At 40.0% G+C, this 24,854-nt stretch overlaps 3 protein-coding genes across 3 annotated transcripts; all 3 read right to left on the reverse strand.

Annotated features, from left to right (window-relative positions):
- Positions 1-9,594: 9,594 nt before the first annotated feature.
- Positions 9,595-10,806, reverse strand: LOC129642025 (olfactory receptor 18-like). Its single transcript, XM_055566588.1, has one exon. It carries the CDS (start codon positions 10,738-10,740, stop codon positions 9,595-9,597), a length of 1,146 nt encoding a protein of 381 aa, XP_055422563.1. The 5' UTR covers positions 10,741-10,806.
- A 617-nt stretch (positions 10,807-11,423) lies between these two features.
- Positions 11,424-14,223, reverse strand: LOC129642026 (serine incorporator 1-like). Its single transcript, XM_055566589.1, is given in 3 exon segments — positions 11,424-14,023; positions 14,026-14,187; positions 14,190-14,223. Coding segments are annotated over 3 exon segments (1,356 nt in total). The 3' UTR covers positions 11,424-12,863.
- Positions 14,224-23,473: 9,250 nt separating this feature from the next.
- Positions 23,474-24,424, reverse strand: LOC129642027 (olfactory receptor 18-like). Its single transcript, XM_055566590.1, has one exon. It carries the CDS (start codon positions 24,401-24,403, stop codon positions 23,474-23,476), a length of 930 nt encoding a protein of 309 aa, XP_055422565.1. The 5' UTR covers positions 24,404-24,424.
- Between the last annotated feature and the right edge of the window lie 430 nt (positions 24,425-24,854).

Genomic DNA, 24,854 nt, shown 5'->3' on the forward strand with positions numbered 1-24,854 from the left:
GGATGGGGAACATATGTATACCTGTGGCAGATTCATTTTGATATATGGCAAAACCAATACAATATTGTAAAGTTAAATAAAATAAATTTTTTTTAAAAAGTGCAAAATCATATGGCATCACTGATCTTAAAGATAACATTAAAATATGATACACCAGTGATTCAGTAATAATTAATAAACACTGCATACCTATTGTTTTGCAGGTTTTTTTCTATCAGTGTTACACACTCTTGGAGAAAGATCTGAGGCTGAGTTTGCTTTTTCTTGTTTTTGTTTGCAGTGGCTAGGTAACACTTCTTAAATAAGTCTCTAATCCTAAACATATATGAAGAGTTGATTTCTCATCAAATCTAACTCTCATATGAACAATCAAGAAATTCCAGACCAAAGCCAGGTCTCAAACTCTAAGCTGGTCTTCTTATGCCAGCTTAAAAGCCTTTTCAAGTCATTCTTTCTTATCAAGTAATTGTGTTTCTCCTACATTGAACTTCCTGAAGGCAATGCAGGTCTTCATTTCTCCTGCCAGGTCAAAACAAGATATAATATGGGAAAAATCAAAAGGGAGAAAACCAAAGACTAATATCACAAACACTGGGGTAGTTTATTCATCTATAAAATGAGTATATTAGTTTCACAGACCTAACCAGGTTTCTGTAAAGTAGTAAATTAAAATAAAGATAAAGTACTTCAACAGTGGTGTCAGTGTTAGTTCATCTTTATAATTACCTTTTTAAAAAACTTTTTATTTTGTATTGGTGTATAGGTGAATTTTTTTCACTTTTTAAAAAAATTATTAAAAAATTTTAAATATAAATTTATTAATTTATTGGAGGCTAATTACTTTACACTATTGTAGTGGTTTTGTGATACCTTGACATGAATCTGCCATGGGTGTATATGGTGATTAACAAAAAATGTTCTGATAGTTTCAGGTAAACAGCAAAGGGACTCAGCCATGCACATACTATAATTACCTTTTGATCTTTTATAATTTAACTATGGACTGGCTACAGCCTAGAAGCAATTAAACCAGAATCTCTACCCATAGGTCCTTTTGGCATATTTACATACTGCCAGGGTAGAGAACCATTGTCAGGCAGTCAATTGATATTGCATTCATGCTACCTATTATTAACATCATTATTATACACTTCACATATTAAAATATATTTAATAATGTCACTCAGTCGTGTCCGATTCTTTGCGACCCCATGGACTGTAGCCTGGTACTCCTCGGTCCATGGGATTTTACAGGCATGAATACTGGAATGGGTTGCCATTTCCTTCTCCAGGGGATCTTCCTGACCCAGGGATCGAATCCGGGTCTCTGGCATTGTAGGCAGACGCTTTACCGTCCAAGCTACCAGGGAAGCCAGTACTTGCATTAGAACTTATATTTATTACTGAAAAAAAAAAAAAAAACAACAACACAGAGGGTTTGCTATCCCCATATGGTCCTATTCCCCTGCATTTCAGTGTTGTTCAGGATAAACATTGTCATGAATTCAATAGATGTATTTTCCTTTCAGTGTGTCCATAATGTTTCTATTGACTTCTGTGTTTATAAGTAGTTTTCTTGCAAATTGGCCTAGATTCCAGCTGACATTAAGTTGTCATTTACCACAATATTGCATTTTAAGTACATATATCTATATACTTAAGGACATGTATCTATGTACCTATATCTCTTAAGTACATATATGAAGTATATATATATATATATATATATATATATATATCTCAACACATAAAATGATGCACAGTATTACCTGAAGGTTAAATTTCATTTTTTTTTCAATTTCTTATTATGACACAGATAAGTGAATTATCATGCCACCCACCATCCTACACAAGTGAGGATTTCCAAAATATATATGCATACAAGAGTACTGTTTTAGTTTTAAAGATGGAAACTTGTGCAACTTTACTATTAATTACGTATTTTCCTGATGGAAATATCAGACAAAAGCAAATGTACACTCTGATTGTCAAGGTATAAAATCAGAAAGGTTCTTGAAATTTGACTAGCAAGGCTTTTCATGATAGAGTCATATGAACATTTCCATTTTTCAAAAAGAATGATATTTCCATGGCTCAGATTTACAAAATTGTCTGAAAAATGCATTATTATCCATAGAAAACCCTGTCTCTATAATATTCACATAAAAGCCCCCTGCAAATCACTTGTTCCATTCTACTAATTCATGGATAGACTCACCAGATCCCAGAAGAAGCAATCCATGGTTCTAATTGCATTTGCTCATCTGGGACTAAAGAAGGTTTCAAAAGAAAATAATTCACTCAGAAGCTACAGAGACCTGGGACTGGAATTAAGAAGCCTTTGTGTGAGACCCACATCTTTCAGCCTTCTAAAGGTGGAGTGTGTGTAAATCTCTCCACTTCTATGCTGGTATCCTTTACACTGAAGTAGGATCAGTAATATCCATTTGTAGGACATGTGGAGGCTTCCCAGGTAACTCATTGGTAAAGAAGTAAAGGTGTACTAGAATTAACAGGAGTGCCAGGCAGGGAGCTGTTCCCCCAGGTTTGGTGCAGAAAATGAAACCACCCCTCAACCTCCAATGAGCACTGAAGAATTGATGCCTTCAAATTGTGGTTCTGGACCTGAAGATCCCACATGCTATAATGGAAGAAAGAAGATCCTGTGCGCTACAACTAAGACTAGATGCAACTAAGTAAATAAATATTAAAAAGAAATGTGGTGCTGGAGAAGATTCTTGAGAGTCCCTTGGACTGCAAGGAGATCAAACCAGTCAATCCTAAAGGAAATGAACCCTAAATATTCATTGAAAGGATTGATGCTGAAGCTGAAGCTGCAATACTTTGGCCACCTGATGCAAATAGCCAAAAGACCCTGATGCTGGGAATGATTGAAGGCAGGAGGAGAAGTATGAGATGGTTGGATGGCTTCATTGACTCAATGGACTTGAGTTTGAACAAACTCCAGGAGATGGTAAAGGACAGGGAAGCCTGGAGTGCTACAGTTCATAGGGTCACAAAGAGTCAGGCACAACTTAACAACTGAACAACAGCAACAACCAGCTTCAATAAAGAATCTGCCTGCCAGTGTTGGTTTGATACCTGAGTGGGAAAGATTCCTTGGAGTACAAAATGGCAACCCGCTCCAGTATTCTTGTCTGGAAAATTTCATGGACAGAGGAGCCTTGCTAGCTACAGTCCATGGGGTCGTAAAGAGTTGGACATGACTGAGAGCACACACACACATGCACACACAAACACAAACACCCTAAGTTATGCTTCTAATGTCAGGTTTAGAGCCTTTCAAGTAATTTCTCCCTTATAGTGAGTTCGTATGCATGTATGCTAAGTCGTTTCAGTCATGTCCAACTCTGTGCAATCCCATGGATTGTAGCCTTCCAGGCTCCTCTCTCCATGGGATTCTCTAGGCAAGGATACTGGAGTGGGTTGCCATTCCCTCTCCAGGGGATCTCCCCAACCCAAGGATGGAACCACTGTCTCCTGCATTGGCAGATGGATTATTTACCCCTGAGTCACCAGGAAAGCCCAACAGAGAGTTTGCATTTGTCCTAAATTCAGCTCCCTGAATGCAAGTTGAGTTAGCAGGACAGGAATACTGTCTAGGCACCCTATGGGTGGAATTTCATTTTCTGCTTTCAAATCTGACTTTACACTTTATACCCCAGGGATTGATCAAAATTACATTAAAGAAAACTGTTTCTATCCTAACTGTAAAATAATGAGAATGCATCTGACTTTCTTTGAGAGGTGAAAATGCATATAATAGGAAACAGGCTGCATAATAAACTTAGATCGGAACTTGGCTTTTAGAATCATTGAGTAAGGTTCTGTGATGTTGTGGTTACTGTTATCATTTTTTTAAATATTTTTAAATGAAAGGATTTTTTAAAATAATTTTTAAAATTTATTTTTGGCTATGGTGGATCTTCATTACTATGCAGGCTTTTCCCTAGTTGCAGCCGGATGGGGGCGGGCGGTGGTTATGCTTCATTGCAGTGCACAGGTTTCTCATTCCAGAGGCTTCTCGTTGCAGAGATGGACTCCAGTATTTGCTATCCATGGGCTCAATAGTTAGCAGCTCCAGGACTCTAGAGCACGTGCCCTTAATAGTTGTGGAGCACAGGATTAGTTGCTCCTCAGAGTGTGGGATCTTCCCAGACCAAGGATTGAACGCATGTCTCCTGCATTGGCCAAGTGAATTCCTTAACCCTGAGCCACCAAGGAAGCCCGTACTGTCTTCATTTTCATCATCATCACCTTCACGATCATTTTGAGGACTTATTAGATGTTTTAGAAAGATCTATTTCCTGATCAGGTAGAAAAAATGACCAAAGAAGATAGAACCAGTGTGGGAGGAAAACAGAAATTTAAGTGAGTTATACAATCCCCATCACTAACAACAACATTCACTTCATAGGCCTCCGAGCCGAACTATGCATTTTGGTGCCCTCCCACTGGCTGTCCCAACTGTCCCACTACTCTGATGATTAGTAAACAAGTCTCCCCAGTTCCTTCTGCATTCAGTATCTCCCACTGCACTTGGCACTCACTGGGCTGTGCCGTGTCTCTGCTGGAGCAGGAATGCCCCTCCCATACCTGGTGTTACTTGAGGACAGAGGCTTTATCCTCAGGACTTCCAGTAAGACAGATTCATGTATGTGCCTTCTGGTACAGACAATAACTTCAGGAGCATGAGACCCACAGATATGGAACCCACTGGCTGGAGCTGGCTATATAAAGGACTGGGAAGCCCAAGCTGATTATTTATAGTGATACAGCCTTGAGACCTCCATGCACATAGCAGATAATTAGCCAACTTGGTCCATGGTCTCTCTGTCTCTGAGGATTTGCTAATATCATGGTGGAGGAAAAGAAGTAAAGTGAATATGTTAGGAAGGATATAAACCTGTCCTCTTCTCAGGAGGGGGCTGACCTTTTTCCAAGTTATTTACCTCATAAAGTTCAAACACATTTTTTAAATTAGAGAAAACAATATATGACTTTTATATCTGCAAATCTATTGAATCGGTCATGTAAGTGAGAGAGATTTAGGTCTTCCATACCAAAATTCTGATTGTATTTCTAATTTCTCAGTTTAGATTTATGTCTCTGAGAACTTTCTATTTTTTTATCCATAGCCCTTGTTTTGGGTTTAGGATTTTATGCCTTAGAGATTTATGTTTTTTGGTATTTTGAATGACAGCCCCAATTCTAGTTCTAATTTTACTGGAATATTAAGTTTAAAGTAATTTAACATTCTAGCTCAATTTTTTTTATCTTCAGGTGAGTTATGTTCTATGTGTACCTCCCTTTAGCTGGTTCTAATTTGTATCCTTTTGCTATAATAAAACTATTATAATGAGTAGAGTGCTTTTCTGAGATCTAAGTCATCCTAGTGAATGACAGAACTTGAGGGAGTCCTCTCAGTTTGAATCATGTTTGAGAATTATTGAATGTGAGGAAGTTCCCAAATTTGTAGCAAATTGGCCTATAACAAGGGTGGCCCTGGAGATGCTTGAACTTGTGCTGGTGTCTGATAGAGGGCAGTCTTGTGAGTGTTTCCTTAGACTCTGCCGATTCACAAACTCTTTTAGTAAGGAAGGGAGTAGAAAACATCAAGCCAAGTTGAAGCCCATCAAAGGTCTCTGAAAACCACAAGGAAGCTCTGGAGCTACAGTGATCCTTAGAGTTGGCTGGAGTTGGGGCAAAGGAGCCAAATGCTTACATCCCCACATCACACAGTCATCAAAAGTGGACTGCTTGGGGGCTCCTCTAGCTGAGGCTGATCCCTCTAGGAGTTGATTGCTGATGGCTTAGTAACATCCAATGTTTAAGCACTATATCTTTCATTCCTGCAGGAGATTTTTTTATTGTGGTAAAACAACTGTCAACTTAAAAAATATTCATACCTAAGAAAACATAGACAGAGCAGTCTATGACATAAATCACAGTAAGATCCTCTCTGACCCATCTCCTAAAGTAAAGGAAAAAAACAAAAAACAAAAAGAGACAAATGGGGCCTAATTAAATTTAAAATCTTTTGCAAAGCAAAGGAAACTATAAACAAGGTCAAAAGACAACACTCAGAATGGGAGAAAATTATAGCAAATGAAACAACTGACAAAGGATTAATTTTCAAAATACACAAGCAGTTCATGCACTCAATACCAGAAAAACAAACAACCCAATCAAAAAGTGGGCAAAACATCTAAACAGACATTTCTCCAAAGAAGACATACCGATGGCTAATAAACACAGGAAAAGATGCTCAACATCATTCATTATAAGATAAATGCAAATCAAAACTACAGGGAGATATCACTTTTGATATCAATTTGAGTCAATTGCTAATGAGGTGGACAAACCTAGAGTCTATTATACAGAGGAAGTAAATCAGAAACAAATATCATATCTTAATGCATATTTATGGAATCTAGAGAGATGGTGATGATGAACCTATTTGCAGGGCAGCAATAGAGATGCAGACATAGAGAACAAACTTGTGGACAAGGCAGGGGAAGGATAAGGTGGGACAAATAGAATATCAAGGAAACATATGCACTATCATATGTAAAATAGATAGCCAGTGGGAATTTGCTGTATGATTCAGGGAGCTCAGTCGGTGCTCTGTGACAACCTAGAGGGGTAGGATGGGGTGAGAGGGAGGTTCGAGAGGGAGAGGACATATATTTACATATGTGTACCTATGGCTGATTCATGTTGACATATGGCAGAAAACAATACAATAATGTTAAGCAATTGTCTTTCAATAGAAATTAAATTTTAAAAATATATTCATGACCTAAGAGTTGAGAGTTATGCTTTATTCAGCAGGAACTTTTAGGACATAAGCAGGGAGACATCTCAAGTAACCCTGAAAGAAATGGTTTGAGGAGGCTGAGGGAGGAGGTGGATTATATAGAAGTTTCTCTACACAAAGGCAAGTAGTCTGAATGTTGAAACTATTTTTGTGAATTAAAGGAAACCAGATATCCCAAGTTAAGGAATTTAGTGCTTTTCTGTGTATGGGAAGATTCAAGAGTCTGGGCTCATTACTGAAACCATTCCTTTCATATGCATCTCAGCTATCTGACACCAGTATCCTGTGTTTTTCACATCCTGAGCTCCCTATGGCTCACCATAGAGTAGCTGCAGTCTGATGGCTGTTAGATCACAAGCATTCTTCTCCTTCCTGAGTGCCCTTAGGGCTCACCATCTCACACTGGAGGGCTAGAATCACTAGTGACTGTGACATCCTTGTTTTCTGATATGGCAGGAAATACTCCATGTCTCACAACATAACATAAAACCTACCATCTAAAGTATTTTAACTGTACAGTTCAGTTGCCTTAAGTACCTTCACATTGTTTTCCAACCATCACCACCATTCACCTTCAGGACCATTTCATCTTCCCCAAGTGAAAATCTGTCCCCATTAAACACTAACTCCCCTTTCTTCCTCCCAAAGCCTCTGGCAGCTGCCATTCTACACTCTCTCAGGGGCAGTTCAATTACTTTAGGTCCTCATTTCAGTGGAATCATTCAATTTTTACCCCTTTCCATCTAGCTATATAATATTATTGGGGAGAAGTTAAATGGAATGGGAAAGAGAATTATCAGAAAAATTGGGAATTGACTTTGCTCTGGTAGGTACTCTCTTACCTACTCTTTGGGAAGCATACGCTCAGTTTTCAAAGGAAAGTTCCAGTTGAAAACTCAGTTAATAGTTTCTCACTTCAATTTCAAAACACCCTGATTAAAATAGGAAATTCATCATCTTCAGTTCAGTTCAGTCACTCAGTCATGTCCGACTCTGCGACTCCATGGCCTGCAGCACGCCAGGCCTCCCTGTCTATCACCAACTCTCAGAGTTTACTCAAACTTATGTCCATTGAGTTGGTGACTTTCTCAAAAATTAGACCAAGATCATTATGAACAAAAAATATACTAAATGTCTTGACCCTCATATCAAAGTGTGGGGAAAAAGCCATTGAAAACAGTATCAGTCAGTTCAGTTCAGTTCAGCTGCTCAGTCGTTTCTGACTCTTTGTGATCCCATGAATTTCAGCATGCCAGGCCTCCCTGTCCATCACCAGCTCCCGGAGTTCACTCAAACTCAAGTCCATCGAGTTGGTGATGCCATCCAGCCATCTCATCCTCTGTCGTCCCCTTCTCCTCCTGCCCCCAATCCCTCCCAGCATCAGAGTCTTTTCCAATGAGTCAACTCTTCGCATGAGGTTGCCAAGGTACTGGAGTTTCAGCTTTAACATCATTCCTTTCAAAGAACACCCAGGACTGATCTCCTTTAGAATGGACTGGTTGGATCTCCTTGCAGTCCAAGGGACTCTCAAGAGTCTTCTCCAACACCACAGTTCAAAAGCATCAATTCTTTGGTGCTCAGCTTTCTTCACAGTCCAACTCTCGCATCCATACATGACTACTGGAAAAACCATAGCCTTGACTAGACGGACCTTTGTTGGCAAAGTAATGTCTCTGGCTTTTGAATATGCTATCTAGGTTGGTCATAACTTTCCTTCCAAGGAGTAAGCATCTTTTAATTTCATGGCTGCAGTCACCATCTGCAGTGATTTTGGAGCCCAGAAAAACAAAGTCTGACACTGTTTCCACTGTTTCCCCATCTATTTTCCATGAAGTGATGTGACCAGATGCCAACTTAGTTTTCTGAATGTTGAGCTTTAAGCCAACTTTTTCACTCTCCTCTTTCACTTTCATCAAGAGACTTTTTAGTTCCTCTTCACTTTCTGCCATAAGTATAGAAACAATATAGCAAAAATGAGAGGGCTATGATTATTTTGCAATGATAGAAACAAGACTGCCCATGGCCAGGAGTCCTGGATCATGCATAAAAAAGTGAGAATGGTATATTGATGTGCTGTGCAAAATCCAGGTGTGAATATGATTTAAGTGGGGGAGTCTAAAATAACTTATCAAACCATTAGAGTTATTCTAAGAGGAAAAATATAAGAAAGGAAAAAAATCTGACGACACCTTGGATCTATTTCTTTTACTTTAACCTTTGCTTCCTGTTGCTTTTGTTCATGAAAAGGATACTATCTATATATAATGGCCTGCCTGCGGAACCCTGATCCTCTGCCTGAATGTTAAACCAAAGTGCCTTTGTTCAGGGAAACACTCTGACCCTGTCCATCTATGAATGGCTGCAAGGAAAATGAAATTAACACCTCCCTTCCCTTGAGGTTGGTCATTTCAGGAGATATTTGACTTTACTTCCTCACCTCCCTTTCCCTTTTCTATAAAAGAATCTGGCAGCCAGGCCTTGATAAGATGGCTATTTTGAGACACTAGCCTCCCATCTTTTCCATCTGCTGGTTTTCTAAATAAATTATTATTGCTTGCCTCAACACCTTGTCTCCTGATTTATTAGCTTCCAATGCAGTAAGTAAAGCAAGTCTGGACTTGGTAACAAACAGAAAGCAGAGATACATATACACTATGTAACTGGAGATTCAGAACTTCTCGTTGCACATATTTGATTTTACCACATTTTCCAATCTTATGAACCAAAAGAAAAGAATGGAACAGGTGTTAAGATTAGGCAATCCTATGGGTAATCCTCCACAGGGCACTTTTGATGTCCTTGTTCCTTAGACTGTAGATGATGGGGTTCAGCATAGGGGTGACCACAGCGTACATCACTGAGGCTACGGCACCCTTCCTGGGGGAAGATGAAACAGCTGAGCTGAGGTATACACCAAGACCTGTTCCATAAAACAAACAAACAATTGCCAGGTGAGAGCCACATGTGGAGAAGGCTTTGTAATTCCCACCTGATGATGAGACTCTGAGAATGGAGGAAATAATTCGATAATAAGAGTAAAGAACTCCTGAGAGTGGAACTCCACCAAAAATGGTACCAATAAAAAGGGTTAATATGTTATTGATGGAGGTGTCTGAACAGGCAAGCTTGAGGAGTTGAGAAAGGTCACAAAAGAAATGAGGGATTTCCATATCTGCACAGAAGGTAAGCTGTGACATCATCAAGTAGTGCAGTTGGGAGGTCAAAAAGCTGGTGAAAAATGATGCCAGGACCAATAAGCCACAGGTGCGGGGGTTCATGATGACCAGATAGTATAGGGGGTGACAAATGGCCACCAACCGATCATAGGCCATCACTGTCAGAAGCAGACTCTCCAAACATGCAAAAAGAGAGAAGAAGGACACCTGAGCTAGGCATCCTGCATAGGTGATGGATTTGCTGTGCATCTGGAGGTTCACTAGCATCTTGGGGACAGTGGTGGTGCTGATACTGATGTCAGTCAATGACAGATTGGAGAGAAAGAAGTACATGGGAGTGTGGAGGTGGGAATCAGAGATAAAAGCCAGGATGATGAGCAGGTTCCCAAGCATGGTCACCAGGTACATGGACAGGAAGAGTCCAAAGAGGAGGAGCTGAAGTTCTGGATCATCTGAGAGTCCCAGCAGGAGGAATTCTGAGACACATGTAAGATTCTGTGGTTCCATGTTGATGGGGCATCTTTTGAAAAAGAAGAGTGTTAAATAAGCAAAACAAATGTAGAGGCATCCAGATAAGTGTTCATACATTGGATTTAAGCAACCCATAAATAAAGTCTTCATACTTGAATATACACCCCAGTACTTCTGGAATATTTCTAAGTTCTCAGTTGTGAGCATGTCTTTATTGATGACCAAAATAGTCACCTCTTTCTTTGCACCCATTTATGTGGTGACCCAAGGATGAAAGAGCAGACAAAACCAAGGAGAGTCTTGGAATGCAGGAACAGAAAAACCAAACCCTTATCATCCTTCCCTCCTCCATGCTGTAACTATTAATGGAACAGTATAACCTGTCTCCCCTCCTACCCCACAGGGAGAAGGTGTTTGCCCTACTCTTCTTCCTACCCAGTATACATGCCTCATACAATCAGCAAATGACCTGAAAGACCTCTATCCCACTTCTTGTACCCTGGCTATAAAAGTGGACTAAGGACCCCTGTTCAACGTCTGTTCTCCCTTGAGCTGGCCTGCTGTTCTAACAGCATCTCCCAGTCTAATAAACTTTATTTCCCTCTCATTCTGTCTCATGTCTGGAAATTCTTTTCCAACCCACACCCGGACCATGACATTTTACACATGGGACTAAAGAATATTAGAGAAGGAAGGACATTTTGAGATCACAAATCCAGGAACACAATAAAATATCTGTTTTTTGTTTTTGTTTTTTTTTTGCTGTTTTTAATTTTAGTTGCTAGGTAATACTTCTTATATGTCTCCAAGTCTAAACATTTCCAAGGGGTTGATTTCTCATCAAATCCAACCCTTTTATGAATATTTGAGAAATTTAAGATCAAAGCCAGCTTGCAAACACTAAGTTGGCCTTCTTATGCCAGCTTAAGTCCATATTTTTTTTTCCTCTGAATTCATTTATTTAAAGATAAAACAGCCATTTGAGATCATGGAATATGATACCAACACAATAAAAGATGAGGAATTGTTATATTTTGCTTACATTAATAAATATCTTAAAAGAAGCAAATGTAGATTTTAAGATTTAAGACATGAATGACACAACTGAGAGTTTCTATCTAAGTTAACAGTGATACGGCTTGATTTTCAAGTTGAAAGATTTTTAATAACCTATATATTTCAATTAGATGGTGGCAAATAGAAAAGCATCTTTTGAGCTGAATAGTATACTGTTAAGCAGGAGTTTATTTTACAGCAGTCCATCATTCTCCTGGCCTCAGTTTGTGTGTAGAAGGCATACTAGACATCAGCAATTCACATCACATAAATGATCTACCACTCACAATGGTGCAAAATCTATTATGCATGTATTTGAATAGAAATTATTTTTAAATTCCAGAAAAAAATGCCATTTGTGTTTGACAGATGTGGGATTTCCCAGTTTTGCCACTGATTAGCTATCTGAGCTTCACTTTCTTCACTGTTAAACTTTGACAGAACAGGAAGAAACTGCAAAATAGGCTTTAGTAGCCTTCAGTTTATCAGCTCTGATTTTCAAAACAAACTTTCAAAGTGATTTTCAACCTCCTTCTAACCTATGATTATCCTTTTCAAAATCTTTGTCCAAATCATTCAGAGTTCCTAACTTCTCCACTGAACACATTTTAACACATCTGCATGTGTTTATAATGACCAAAGCAAAGTTCACTATGTTAGTATGAAAGACTATCTGTACTCAGGGAACATTACAGCCTACCTGGGTATTCAATTCAGTACCCACCACTAGAAAATCTCTGAAAATTCTGTGTCTCTGTCTCCACCATAACCTACACTGTTTTCAATCAAATACTCCATACCTGTATATGTTCCTTACCTCATATCAAGGGAAAAATCTGAAAAGTTTTTAGAAAACTGGCATTTGTGACTTGTTTATACAATTTTTACAATATTAGGACAGCCATGTTCTTTGCAGTATCCTGTAGGACAAGGCATCAAATATTTCAAAAGGCAGCCATACATTTTTCATATTTTTCTGAAACAGCTTATGTTCTAACACAATTTAAAAATCAAACTGCCAAGCAGTTTTGTTTCTACTCTTTTCATAGGTACAGAGCAGAGAATAAACCTAACAATGTCCACTTCTCTTAACTTACCACCAACATATTCATACAACTCTTGATTCATTCTAAAACGCATATTGATGCACTTGGCAAGACTATGATGAATAAAATGGCAAGCGGTAAATCTAATTCATGCCAGAAGACTGGAGAAGTTACACGGGAAGCACACACACACACAACTTCACAAAAGTTGGGAATACTGCTGATTTCAAATAAATGATGATCAAAGTGAGACTTTCATGCCTCAAGTCCCATTCAGTCAAAATCACAATTTGTAAGAACAAGTGGTGCCACCAGTGCCCAAACATACAGCACAATGCCAATCCAACTAGAAGAGATTTTCACCCAGACAGCTGTCCACTGACTTTTCATCTCACGAGAAGGCTCATACCTGTACCAGTTGGTAAGGGTCATCATGATATAAAGCCAAGCCAGGAAAAGCATGAAGTGAAAGAAGGAGTAACTATAAGTGACACCATCCCTTTCATTATCTACGGCTCGGTGAACATCATCACCATCCTCAAGTGACCCATCATTTCTGGCTCCACCATCTTCTATTAGTGTTGATTCATCACTTGTTAGAGTCCGTTTATTAACCTGACTATTGTTTGAAGTATGGATGCTTGAATAAAATACACACAGTAAAAAGAGGATTAGTCCAATAATTCCTTGAGTATGCCACCACTGTACAGACTGCCCCTCCTTCGAGATAGTGCTTGTTGTATTATATCCAATTATGTTCAGTAGACTTGGGTTACATTCTGTTTCCGGTTCATTGGTCATAGCAGACCATGTCAAATACATTGTGTAGACTGTAATCACTGAAGACTGTAACAAACCAGATCTTGGTTGTGATCCTTGGATTTTTGGCAGTATGGACATTATAGAAGAACCAAGGCAGAGGAGCATGTTGACACTGATGAATGCTTTATTTTCTGCACAATTGGCTGGATGAGTATAGTAAACAAAAAACAGGATGATAGCAACTAAAGACAGCAGATAATTCAGGGCTGTAGCTGATAACAAAGCTGCATACCAACATCTCAAGTTCCCCTCTTCCATTTTTTCAACCCATGATTCATTCCATGAATGGGCAAAATCAATGAGTAAGACTAGCTGTATGAGAATGAAGCAAAAGGCACCTGCCATGCCTACATAAAACCACACAGTTGTAAAAGTTCCTTCTGAAATGAAGAAGACCCCAATAATAATTGCAATTGCTGCAGCAAATTTAAAGAACCAGAATCCATTGTGTATTGCAGCTCTAGGTTCACTGCTGCTCTTCACTTTGATCATTAAGAGAGTGAGAAGAAGATAGAACATAGCCAAGCCAAAGCACAATTGGTATACAGCTTTATAGCCAACCAGAATATTACAAGGGACCATTCCTTTCTCATTCTCACAAAATCCAGGAATTTATTCAGCTGTTCTTCCATTCCAGGTATCAACATTACACAAGCTACACACACTCCAACAAGCAAAAAAAGTGCATAGATCAACCTAGTTATGGTGGAGTTATTTCTACTAGGATAGCATCGGCACAGCAAACACGGGGCACTGCCACACAAACATGGTATCCGCTCACCATGGAGCACAGCCCCAAGATGCTCCCCATCTCCACAATGTCGCAGGAGTAGCGTATGTCAACAAGATGGAGACAGCACCTTCTCTCGCCTTTCCCAGCTTATTTACTCTAAGTCCATATTTTTAAGACCATATTTCCTTATAGAGACTTTGCATTTCTCCTAAGGTCAGTTCCCTGAATGCTCAGGCTGAGTTAGCAGGATAGAATACTGTCTAGAGGGGCTTCCCTGGTGGCTAAGTGTAAACAATCCACTTGCAGTGCAGGAGATGACAATTCAACCCCTGGATCAGGAAGATCCCCTGGAAATGGGTATGGCAACCCACTCTAATATTCTTGCCTAGGAAATCCCCTGGACAGAGGAGCCTGGCAGGCTACAATCCATGTGGTTGCAAGATTCAGACACAACTTAGTAACTAAACCACCACCACCACCTATACTGTATAAGTACCCTATGAATGAATTTTCCCTACCTGCATTCTACTCTGACTTTACCCCTTTTCTATTCCACATGCTGCTGCTGCTGTGTCACTTCAGTCGTGTCCGACTCTGTGTGACCCCATAGATGGCAGCCCACCAGGCTCCCCCATCCCTGGGATTCTCCAGGCAAGAACACTGGAATGGGTTGCCATTTCCTTCTCCAATGCATGAAAGGGAAAAGTCAAAGTGAAGTCGCTCAGTCGTGTCCGGCTCTTAGCGACCCCATGGACTGCAGCCCACCAGGCTTCTCCATCCATGGGATTCTCCAGGCAAGAGTACTGGAGTGGGGTGCCATTGCCTTCTCTTCTATTTCACATAGGGCCTGATAAAAATTACATAAAAATATTGTGTTCCTATCCTCAACTGTAAGAGATGATAACGCATGTTCTGGGAGTGGGAATGCAGATACAAGAAAATAAGCTTCAGAAAAATCTTAGCTCAGCTCCTGGCAAATGGAATCCCAGGTAAGTTTGTGATAATGTGTTTACTGTCATCATTTTCATCACCATCACCTTCATGACCATCTGGAGAACTTAAGAGACAGTTTAGGGAGACCTATTTCCTGCTCTGCTGGAAAAGATGCCCAAGGAAGATAGAACCAGTGTGGGAGGAAAATAGAAATTGAAATAAGAGTTCTCAAATCCCCACCATTAACAATAACATGAACTTCATAGGTCTCTGCTTTGAACCTATGCATCTTTGGTGCCCTTCCACTGGCTATCCCAACTGTCTCACTGCCTTGATGATGAGAAAACAAATCTCCCCCAATCCTTCCTGCATTCAGGGTCTCCTTTCTTAATGAACAGTTGAGAAATTTCAGACCAAAGCCAGATCTCAAACCCTAAGTTGGCCTTCTTACACCAGCCTGAGAGCTTTTCAAGTCACTATTTCCTTATACAGAGTCTGCATTTCTCCTAAATTCACTTCCCTGAATGCAGGCTGGATTAGCAGGAGAGAATATTGTTTAGATGCCTTATGAATGGAATATCACTGTCTACATTCAAATCTGACTTTACCCTCTATCTCTCCAGGGTTTATAAACATTACCTTAAAGTATTGTGTCCCTATCCAGAACTACAAAATAATAATAATGGTATTGCTGTCTTTGGAGGTGATAGTAAAGCATATAAAAATAACAATTACACAAAAAACTTAGCTCAGCTCCTGGACTTGGAATCCTTAGGTAAAGTTTTGTGACACTGTGGTTACTGTCATCATTTTCATCATCCTTACCTTCATGATATTTTGGAGCACTTGGGGGACAATTTAGAGGGACCTCTTTCTGGCTCAGGTAGAAAAAAAATGCACCCCCTCCAAGACAGAACCAATGTTAGAGGAAAATATAAATTTAAATAAGAGTTCTTGGATTCCCACCACTAACAACATAAACTTCATAGGCCTCTTAGCTGAATCTGTGTATTTTGGTGCCCTCCCACTAGCTATCCCAACTGTCCCATTGCCTTAATGGCAAGTAAACAAGGCTTCCCCATCCTTCCTGCATTCACTGTGTGCCTCTGCATTTGACACTCACTGGGTCAGGCTGTGTCTCCGCTGAAGTAGGACTGAAAGATGCAGATTGCCTGCCCCTCCCATGCCCACTGTTGGATGAGGGTTGAGGCTGTGTCCACAGGACTCATAAGAAAACAGACTCAAGTATGGCTTCCAGGATCAGACAACGGCTCTGGGAGATGAAAGACACAGGTATGACATCCAGTGGACTGGAGCTGACTAACTTAAGGGCGGGGAAGCATAGGCTAATTATTTACAATGATACAGCCTTGAGACCTCAATGCACCTAAAAGATAATTAGATGAATTGGTCCATGGTCTCTCAGTCTCTGAGGATTTGCTAATTTCATGGAGGAGGAAAAGAAGAAAAGTGATTGTATTAGGAAGGACCTAGACCTTTCCTCTTCTCAAGAGGAGGCTGACCTCTACTCCTCACCACTGAAGTCCAAGTTGTTTACATTATTGTAAACTTCAGGCACTTTTTTTACATATATATATATATATATAGTTTTTATATTATTTTCCATTATAGATTATTATAGGTCTGTATAGCTAGTGGAGGTGATGGAATTCAAGTTGAGCTATTTCAAATCCTGAAAGATGATGCTGTGAAAGTGCTGCATTCAATATGCCAGCAAATTTGGAAAACTCAGCAGTGGCCACAGACAGGACTGGAAAAGGTTAGTTTTCACTCCAATCCCAATGAAAGGCAATGCCAAAGAATGCTCAAACTACTGCACAATTGCACTCATCTCACACGCTAGTAAAGAAATGCTTAAAATTCTCCAAGCCAGGCTTCAGCAATATGTGAACTGTGAACTTCCTGATGTGCAAGCTGGTTTTAGAAAAGGCAGAGGAACCTGAGATCAAATTGCCAACATCCGCTGGATCATGGAAAAAGCAAGAGAGTTCCAGAAAAACATCTATTTCTGCTTTATTGACTATGCCAAAGCCTTTGACTGTATGGATCACAATAAACTGTGGAAAATTCTGAAAGAGATGGGAATACCAGACCACCTGATCTGCCTCTTGAGAAATTTGTATGCAGGTCAGGAAGCAACAGTTAGAACTGGACATGGAACAACAGACTGGTTCCAAATAGGAAAAGGAGTATGTCAAGGCTGTATATCGTCACCCTGTTTATTTAACTTATATGCAGAGTACATCATGAGAAACGCTGGACTGGAAGAACCACAAGCTGGAATCAAGATTGCCGGGAGAAATATCAATAACTTCAGATATGCAGATGACACCACCCTTATGGCAGAAAGTGAAGAGGAACTACAAAGCCTCTTGATGAAAGTGAAAATGGAGAGTGAAAAAGTTGGCTTAAAACTCAACATTCAGAAAATGAAGATCGTGGCATCCGGTCCCATCACTTCATGGGAAATAGATGGGGAAACAGTGGAAACAGTGTCAGATTTTATTTTTCTGGGCTCCAAAATCACTACAGATGGTGACTGCAGCCATGAAATTAAAAGACGCTTACTCCTTGGAAGGAAAGTTATGTCCAACCTAGATAGCATATTCAAAAGCAGAGACATTACTTTGCCAACATAGGTCCATCTAGTCAAGGCTATGGTTTTTCCAGTGGTCGTGTATGGATGCGAGAGTTGGACTGTGAAGAAAGCTGAGCGCTGAACAATGGATGCTCTTGAACTGTGGTGTTGGAGAAGACTCTTGAGAGTCCCCTGGACTGCAAGGAGATCCAACCAGTCCATTCTGAAGGAGATCAGCCCTGGGATTTCTTTGGAAGGAATGATGCTAAAGCTGAAACTCCAGTACTTTGGCCACCTCATGCGAAGAGTTGACTCATTGGAAAAGACTTTGATGCTGGGAGGGATTAGGGGCAGGAGGAGAAGGGGACGACAGAGGATGAGATGGCTGGATGGCATACTGACTCAATGGATGTGAGTCTGAGTGAACTCCGGGAGTTGGTGATGGACAGGGAGGCCTGGTGTGCTGCGATTCATGGGGTCGCAAAGAGTCGGACACGACTGAGCAACTGAACTGAACTGAACTGAAGCTACTTAAAATCACAAAATCTAACACATATTTCAGAATTCCTCCTCCTGGAACTCTTAGATGATCCAGAACTACAGTCCTTCCTCTTCCTGTCCATGTACCTGGTCACTGTGCTTGGGAACTTGCTCATCATCCTTGCTGTCACCTCTGACTCTTACCTCCACAACCCCATATACTTCTTCATCACCAACCTGTCCTTGGCTGACATTGGTTACACCTCCACCATGATTCCTAAGATGATTGTGGACATCCAAACTCACAGCAGAGTCATGTGGGATGTCTGACACAAATGTCTTTTTGATCTTTTTTGATTGTATGAATTCTATGCTCTGACAGTGGTGGCTTATGATTGTTTTGTGGCCATCGATCACCCTCTGCACTACATAGTCATCATGAACCCACACCTCTGTGGCTTTTTAGTTTTGATGTTTTTAATCCACGTTTCACAATAAACTGGAAAATTCTGAAAGAGATGGGAATACCAGACCACCTGACCTTCCTCTTGAGAAATTTGTATGTAGGTCAGGAAGCAACAGTTAGAACTGGACATGGAACAACAGACTGGTTCCAAATAGGAAAGGGAGTTCGTCAAGGCTGTATATTGTCACCCTGTTTACTTAACTTATATGCAGAGTACATCATGAGAAACGCTGGACTGGAAGAACCACAAGCTGGAATCAAGATTGCCGGGAGAAATATCAATAACTTCAGATATGCAGATGACACCACCCTTATGGCAGAAAGTGAAGAGGAACTACAAAGCCTCTTTTTTTTTTTATTTTATTTTATTTTTAAACTTTACATAACTGTATTAGTTTTGCCAAAGCCTCTTGATGAAAGTGAAAGTGGAGAGTGAAAAAGTTGGCTTAAAGCTCAACATTCAGAAAACTAAGATCATGGCATCTGGTCCCATCACTTCATGGGAAATAGATGGGGAAACAGTGGAAACAGTGTCAGACTTTATTTTTCTGGGCTCCAAAATCACTACAGATGGTGACTGCAGCCATGAAATTAAAAGACGCTTACTCCTTGGAAGGAAAGTTATGTCCAACCTAGATAGCATATTCAAAAGCAGAGACATTACTTTGCCAACAAAGGTCCGTCTAGTCAAGGCTATGGTTTTTCCTGTGGTCGTGTATGGATGCGAGAGTTGGACTGTGAAGAAGGCTGAGTGCTGAAGAATTGATGCTTTTGAACTGTGGTGTTAGAGAAGACTCTTGAGAGTCCCTTGGACTGCAAGGAGATCCAACCAGTCCATTCTGAAGGAGATCAGCCCTGGGATTTCTTTGGAGGGAATGATGCTGAAGCTGAAACTCCAGTACTTTGGCCACCTCATGCGAAGAGTTGACTTATTGGAAAAGACTCTGATGCTGGGAGGGGTTGGGGGCAAGAGGAGAAGGGGACGACAGAGGATGAGATGGCTGGATGGCGTCACTGACTTGATGGACGTGAGTCTGGATGAACTCTGGGAGTTGGTGATGGACAGGGAGGCCTGGCGTGCTGCGGTTCACGGGGTCGCAAAGAGTCGGACATGACTGAGTGACTGAACTGAGCTGATATATAGAATATAGTTCCCTATGCTATTCAGTAAATTTTTGTTGTTTATTTTATATATAGTAATGTATATATGGAAGTTAATCTCAAACTTCCAATGTATCCTTCCGTGTGCCTTCCCTTTTAGTAACCATCAGTTTGTTTTTTATATCTGTGACTCTATTTCTGTTTTTTAAAAAGTTCATTTGTGTTATTCTTTTAGTTTCAGTATGTAAGAGATAGCACATGTTAATTTGTCTTTCTCTTTCTGACTTATTTCACTTATTATGCTCTCTAGGTCCATCCTTGTAGCTCCAAATGGCATTATTTCACTCTTTTTCATCAGATTAGATCAGATCAGTTGCTCAGTCATGTCCGACTCTTTGCGACCCCATGAATCACAGCACACCAGGCCTCCCTGTCCATCACTATCTCCCGGAGTTCACTCAAACTCACGTCCATTGAGTCGGTGATGCTGTCCAGCCACCTCATCCTCTGTCGTCCCCTTTTCCTCCTGTCCCCAATCCCTCCTAGCATCAGAGTCTTTTCCAATGAGTCAACTCTTTGCATGAGGTGGCCAAAGTACTGGAGTTTCAGCTTTAGCATCAGTCCTTCCAAAGAACACACAGGGCTGATCTCCTTCAGAATGGACTGGTTGGATCTCCTTGCAGTCCAGGGGACTCTCAAGAGTCTTCTCCAACACCACAGTTCAAAAGCATCAATTGTTCGGCGCTCAGTTTCTTCACAGTCCAACTCTCGCATCCATACACGACCACTGGAAAAACCATAGCCTTGACTAGACAGACCTTTGTTGGCAAAGTAATGTCTCTGCTTTTGAATATGCTATCTAGGTTGGTCATAGCTGAGGAGTATTCCATTTATATAACAACACATCTTCTTTTTTAAAAATTAATTTATTTTTTATTGAAGGATAATTGCTTTACAGAATTTTGCTGTTTTCTGCCAAACCTCAACATGAATCAGCCATAGGTATGCATATTTCTCCTCCCTTTTGAAACTCTCTCCCATCTCCCTCCCCATCTCACCCCTCTAGGTTGATACAGAGTCCCTGTTTGAGTTTCCTGAGCCATACAGCAAATTTCCATTGGCTATCTATTTTACATATGGTAATGTAAGTTTCCATGTTACTCCTTCCATACATTCCACCCTCTCCTTTCCTCTCTGCATGACTATAAATCTATTCTCTATGTCTGTTTCTCCACTGTTGCCCTGTAAGAAAATTCTTCAGTTCCGTTTTTTTTTTTTTTTTTAGATTCCGTATATATGTGTTAGAATATGATATTTATCTTTCTCTTTCTGACCCACTTCACTCTGTATAAAGGTTCTAGGTTCATCCACCTCATTAGAAATGACTCAAATGCATCCCTTTTTATGGCTGAGTAATATTCCATTGTGTATATACACCACAACTTTATCCATTCATCTGTCGATGGACATCCAGGTTGCTTCCAAGTTCTGGCTATTGTAAATAGTGCTGCAATGAACAATGGGATACATGTGTTTTTTTCAATTTTGGTTTCCTCAGCGTATAGGCCTAAGAGTAGGATTGCTGGGTCATATAGTGGTTTTATTCCTAGTTTTATAAGGAATCTCCATACCATCTTCCATAGTGGCTGTATCAATTTACATTCCCACCAAAAGTGCAAGAGTGTTTCCTTTTCTCCACACCCTTTCCAGCATTCATTGTTTGTAGACTTTTTGATGCAAGCCATTCTGACTGGTGTGAGGTGATATCTCATTGTAGTTTTGATTTGCATTTCTCTAATAATGAGCATTGTTGAGCATCTTTTCATGTGTTTGTTAGCCATCTGTATGTCTTCTTTGGAGAAACAACTGTTTAAGTCTTTTCCCCACTTTTTGATTGGGTTGTTTGTTTTTCTGGTATTGAGTTGTACAAGCTTATTGTATGTTTTGGAAATTAATCCTTTGTCAGTTATTTTTCAAGAAATTTTCCCTATAGACCTAGTACACGAAGAATTTGCCCTGTTGTGGCTATTTCTGCAGATCCCATCATGCTGTTTCCGGTCATAGAGTCAGAAATACCTCTAATTTCTCTTATATTCATAGAGTCCTTCCATTGATGTAGAGCCATTCAGTGTCTGAGTTCAACAAACCTTTGATTTCTGCTCAATTAGAGAGGACACAGCTTCTCTAAATGTATATTTTTATTTTTTTATTTTAAATTTTATTTTATTTTTAAACTTTACAAAATTGTAAAATAACTTTTGTATTTGAATTCTGGATGTCATTAATGTGCTTTTGGCTTACATTCCATGGGCAGAGGAGCCTGGTGGGCTACAGTGTACTACAGTCCATGGGGTTGCAAATAATCAGACATGACTGAGTGACTAACACTTTCACACACACTTATGTGAGGTGACGGTCTGTTGCAACCTGCCACACCTTATGTTTCTGTCTTCCTGGTTCAGAGTCTGTGTATGAGAAACTCAAGAGATTGATTCCTCATTAACTTGTTAGTTGATAAGTAGAATATATACTCAATTAAGTTGGACATGGAAGAAAAATGTTAATTATATTTGTGCAAACATGTCAGAGAAAAGTTAGGGGGACAACCAAATAACTGGTGTGCAAAGAATATTTAGGGGGAAAGAAGTGGGTATCAATAAATTTTATTACTATAATGCATGAGCAGTGAGAATAATGTAAAAAGAAAGTGAAATCATTTCATAGTGGGAAGCAGAGATTGGTTGCTAGAAAAACTACCGAAATGAGTTTAGAAGACATGGCATTTGAAAACCAATGATGTGTTTTTCATAGACTTGTTTTGTGATTTCCTGAATCTCCCCTCCCTGCTATGATGCTTATTCTTCGAGGAAACAGGTAGGTCAACACCTTCTTGTATTGTCATTTTAGACTTCCAATTGAGAAACGTCTGTCCTCACTTTTTATCACTTTGTTGTTTGTGAATCATATAAACACACCCTGTATTTTGTGACAATCCTGTGCACACTAGTAGTTGGACAAAAACAGATTTACTGTGTATACATACTAATAGAAATAAACCAAACATTGCTTCTTTCGGGAGTTGTAGAGCACTCTATACAAGGTCCAGTGATCCAGGAAGAAAGGGAGTTAGTGGAAGTATGTGATTTAAAATGGGAAATTAGTCACCCTATTTGCTCAAAAACCTGGCCAAGATCATTAGGGGATAAAAACATCCTAAAAATATTGGTCTTTCAGGTAATATTTGGATTCTCATATCAAATAGTGGAAAAAATCATAGGAAAATATAGAAACAGTAAATTTAAGAAAGAGAGAGCTATGATTATTTTGTAGTGATAGAAACAAGACTGCCCATGATCAAGGGTCCTGGATCATGTATAAGGAAAGACAGAATGGTATACTGGTGTACTATGAAAAATCCTGGTGGGAATATGACTTATGTGGAGAATTCAAAAAGAATCTCCTAAGTGATTAAAGCTATTCTAAGAGGCAAACCTGCATAAACAGAAAGCAGGAAGCCAGATAAGTATATATATGCTATGTGTTTGCATATTCAGAACTTCTTGTTGCACATTTTTTATTTTACTGCCTTTGTAAATCTTTTTTGTGATTGTTCAGTCACTAAGTTGTGTCTGATTCTTTATGCCCCTTGGACTGCAGCATGCCAGACTTCCTTATCCTTCACTATCTCTTGGAGTTGGCTCAAACTCATGTCTTATGAACCAAAAAGCAAGATGACACAGGATTTGAGATTAGGCTATTCTGTGGCTAATCCTCCACAGGGCACTCTTGATGTCCTTGTTCCTTAGACTGTAAATGAAGGGGTTCAGCATAGGGATGACCACAGTGTACATCACTGAGGCCACCGCACTCTTCCTAGGGGAAGATGAGAGAGCTGAACTTATATACACCCCAATGCCTGTTCCATAAAACAAGCAAACAACTGACAAGTGAGAACCACAAGTGGAGAAGGCTTTATACCTCCCGCCTAATGATGAGAGTCTGAGGATGGAGGAAATAATTCGAGAATAAGAGTAAAGGACCCCTGACAGTGGAACTCCACCAAAGATGGTACCAATGAAATAGATTAATATGCTACTGATGGAGGTGTCAGAACAGGAAAGGTTGAAGAGTTGAGAAAATTCACAAAAATAATGAGGAAGTTCCACACCTGCACAGAAGGTAAGCTGTGTCATCATCAAGTAGTGCAGCAGGGAGTTAAAAAAGCTAATGGAAAGTGATGCCAGGACCAACAAACCACAGAGGTGGGGGTTCATGATGACCAGATAGTATAGGGGGTGACAAATGGCCACCAACCGGTCATAGGCCATCACTGTCAGAAGCAGACTCTCCAAACATGCAAAAAGAGCAAAAAAGTTCACCTGAGCAATGCACGCTGCATAGGTGATGGATTTGCTATGCGTTTGAAAATTCACTAGCATCTTAGGGATGGTGGTGGTGCTGATACTGATGTCAGCCAAAGACAGATTGGAGAGGAAGAAGTACATGGGGCTGTGGAGGTGGGGGTCAGAGCTGACAGCCAGGATGATGAGCAGGTTCCCAAGCGCAGTCACCAGGTACAGGGACAGGAAGAGCCCAAAGAGGAGGAGCTGAAGTTCTGGATCATCTGAGAAGCCCAGGAGGAGGAATTCTGAGACACGTGTATGATTCTGTGGTTCCATGTAGATGGGGCACCTTTTTAAAAAGAAGTGAGTGTTGAATACACACAACAGTTGTACGGGTACTCAGATAAGTGTTCATACTTTGTATTTGAGCAATTCATAAATAACGTGTTCATGCTTGAGAACCATACCCCCCAGTTTCTTTCACTATTTTCTGAGTCTGAACACCTGTTTATTGATTCCCAGGGCATTCACTTGTTTCTTCACACATCTATTTTTGAGGCATAGGTCCAAAGAGTATGAGAGAAGTAAGGACATTTTGAGATCACAGATCCATGAACATAGTAAAACATTTGTTCCCTACTTGTTAAGGAAAAATGTGGACTAAAAATTCCTCTTCTCTTTAAAAAAATACCAATCTCATTAAAGAGCACAATGTGCTTAGTTGCTCAGTCATGTCCAACACTTTATGACCCCATGGACTATAACCCACCAGGCTCCTCTGTCCATG

This window comes from Bubalus kerabau, chromosome 1 (genome assembly GCF_029407905.1).
Source record: "Bubalus kerabau isolate K-KA32 ecotype Philippines breed swamp buffalo chromosome 1, PCC_UOA_SB_1v2, whole genome shotgun sequence".
NCBI classification, from domain to species: domain Eukaryota; kingdom Metazoa; phylum Chordata; class Mammalia; order Artiodactyla; family Bovidae; genus Bubalus; species Bubalus kerabau.

Bases quoted from the DNA above. Each gene is read 5' to 3' on its own strand.
- LOC129642025 (XM_055566588.1), bottom strand. From the start codon at position 10,740: ATGGGTGCAAAGAAAGAGGTGACTATTTTGGTCATCAATAAAGACATG.
- LOC129642027 (XM_055566590.1), bottom strand. From the start codon at position 24,403: ATGGAACCACAGAATCATACACGTGTCTCAGAATTCCTCCTCCTGGGC.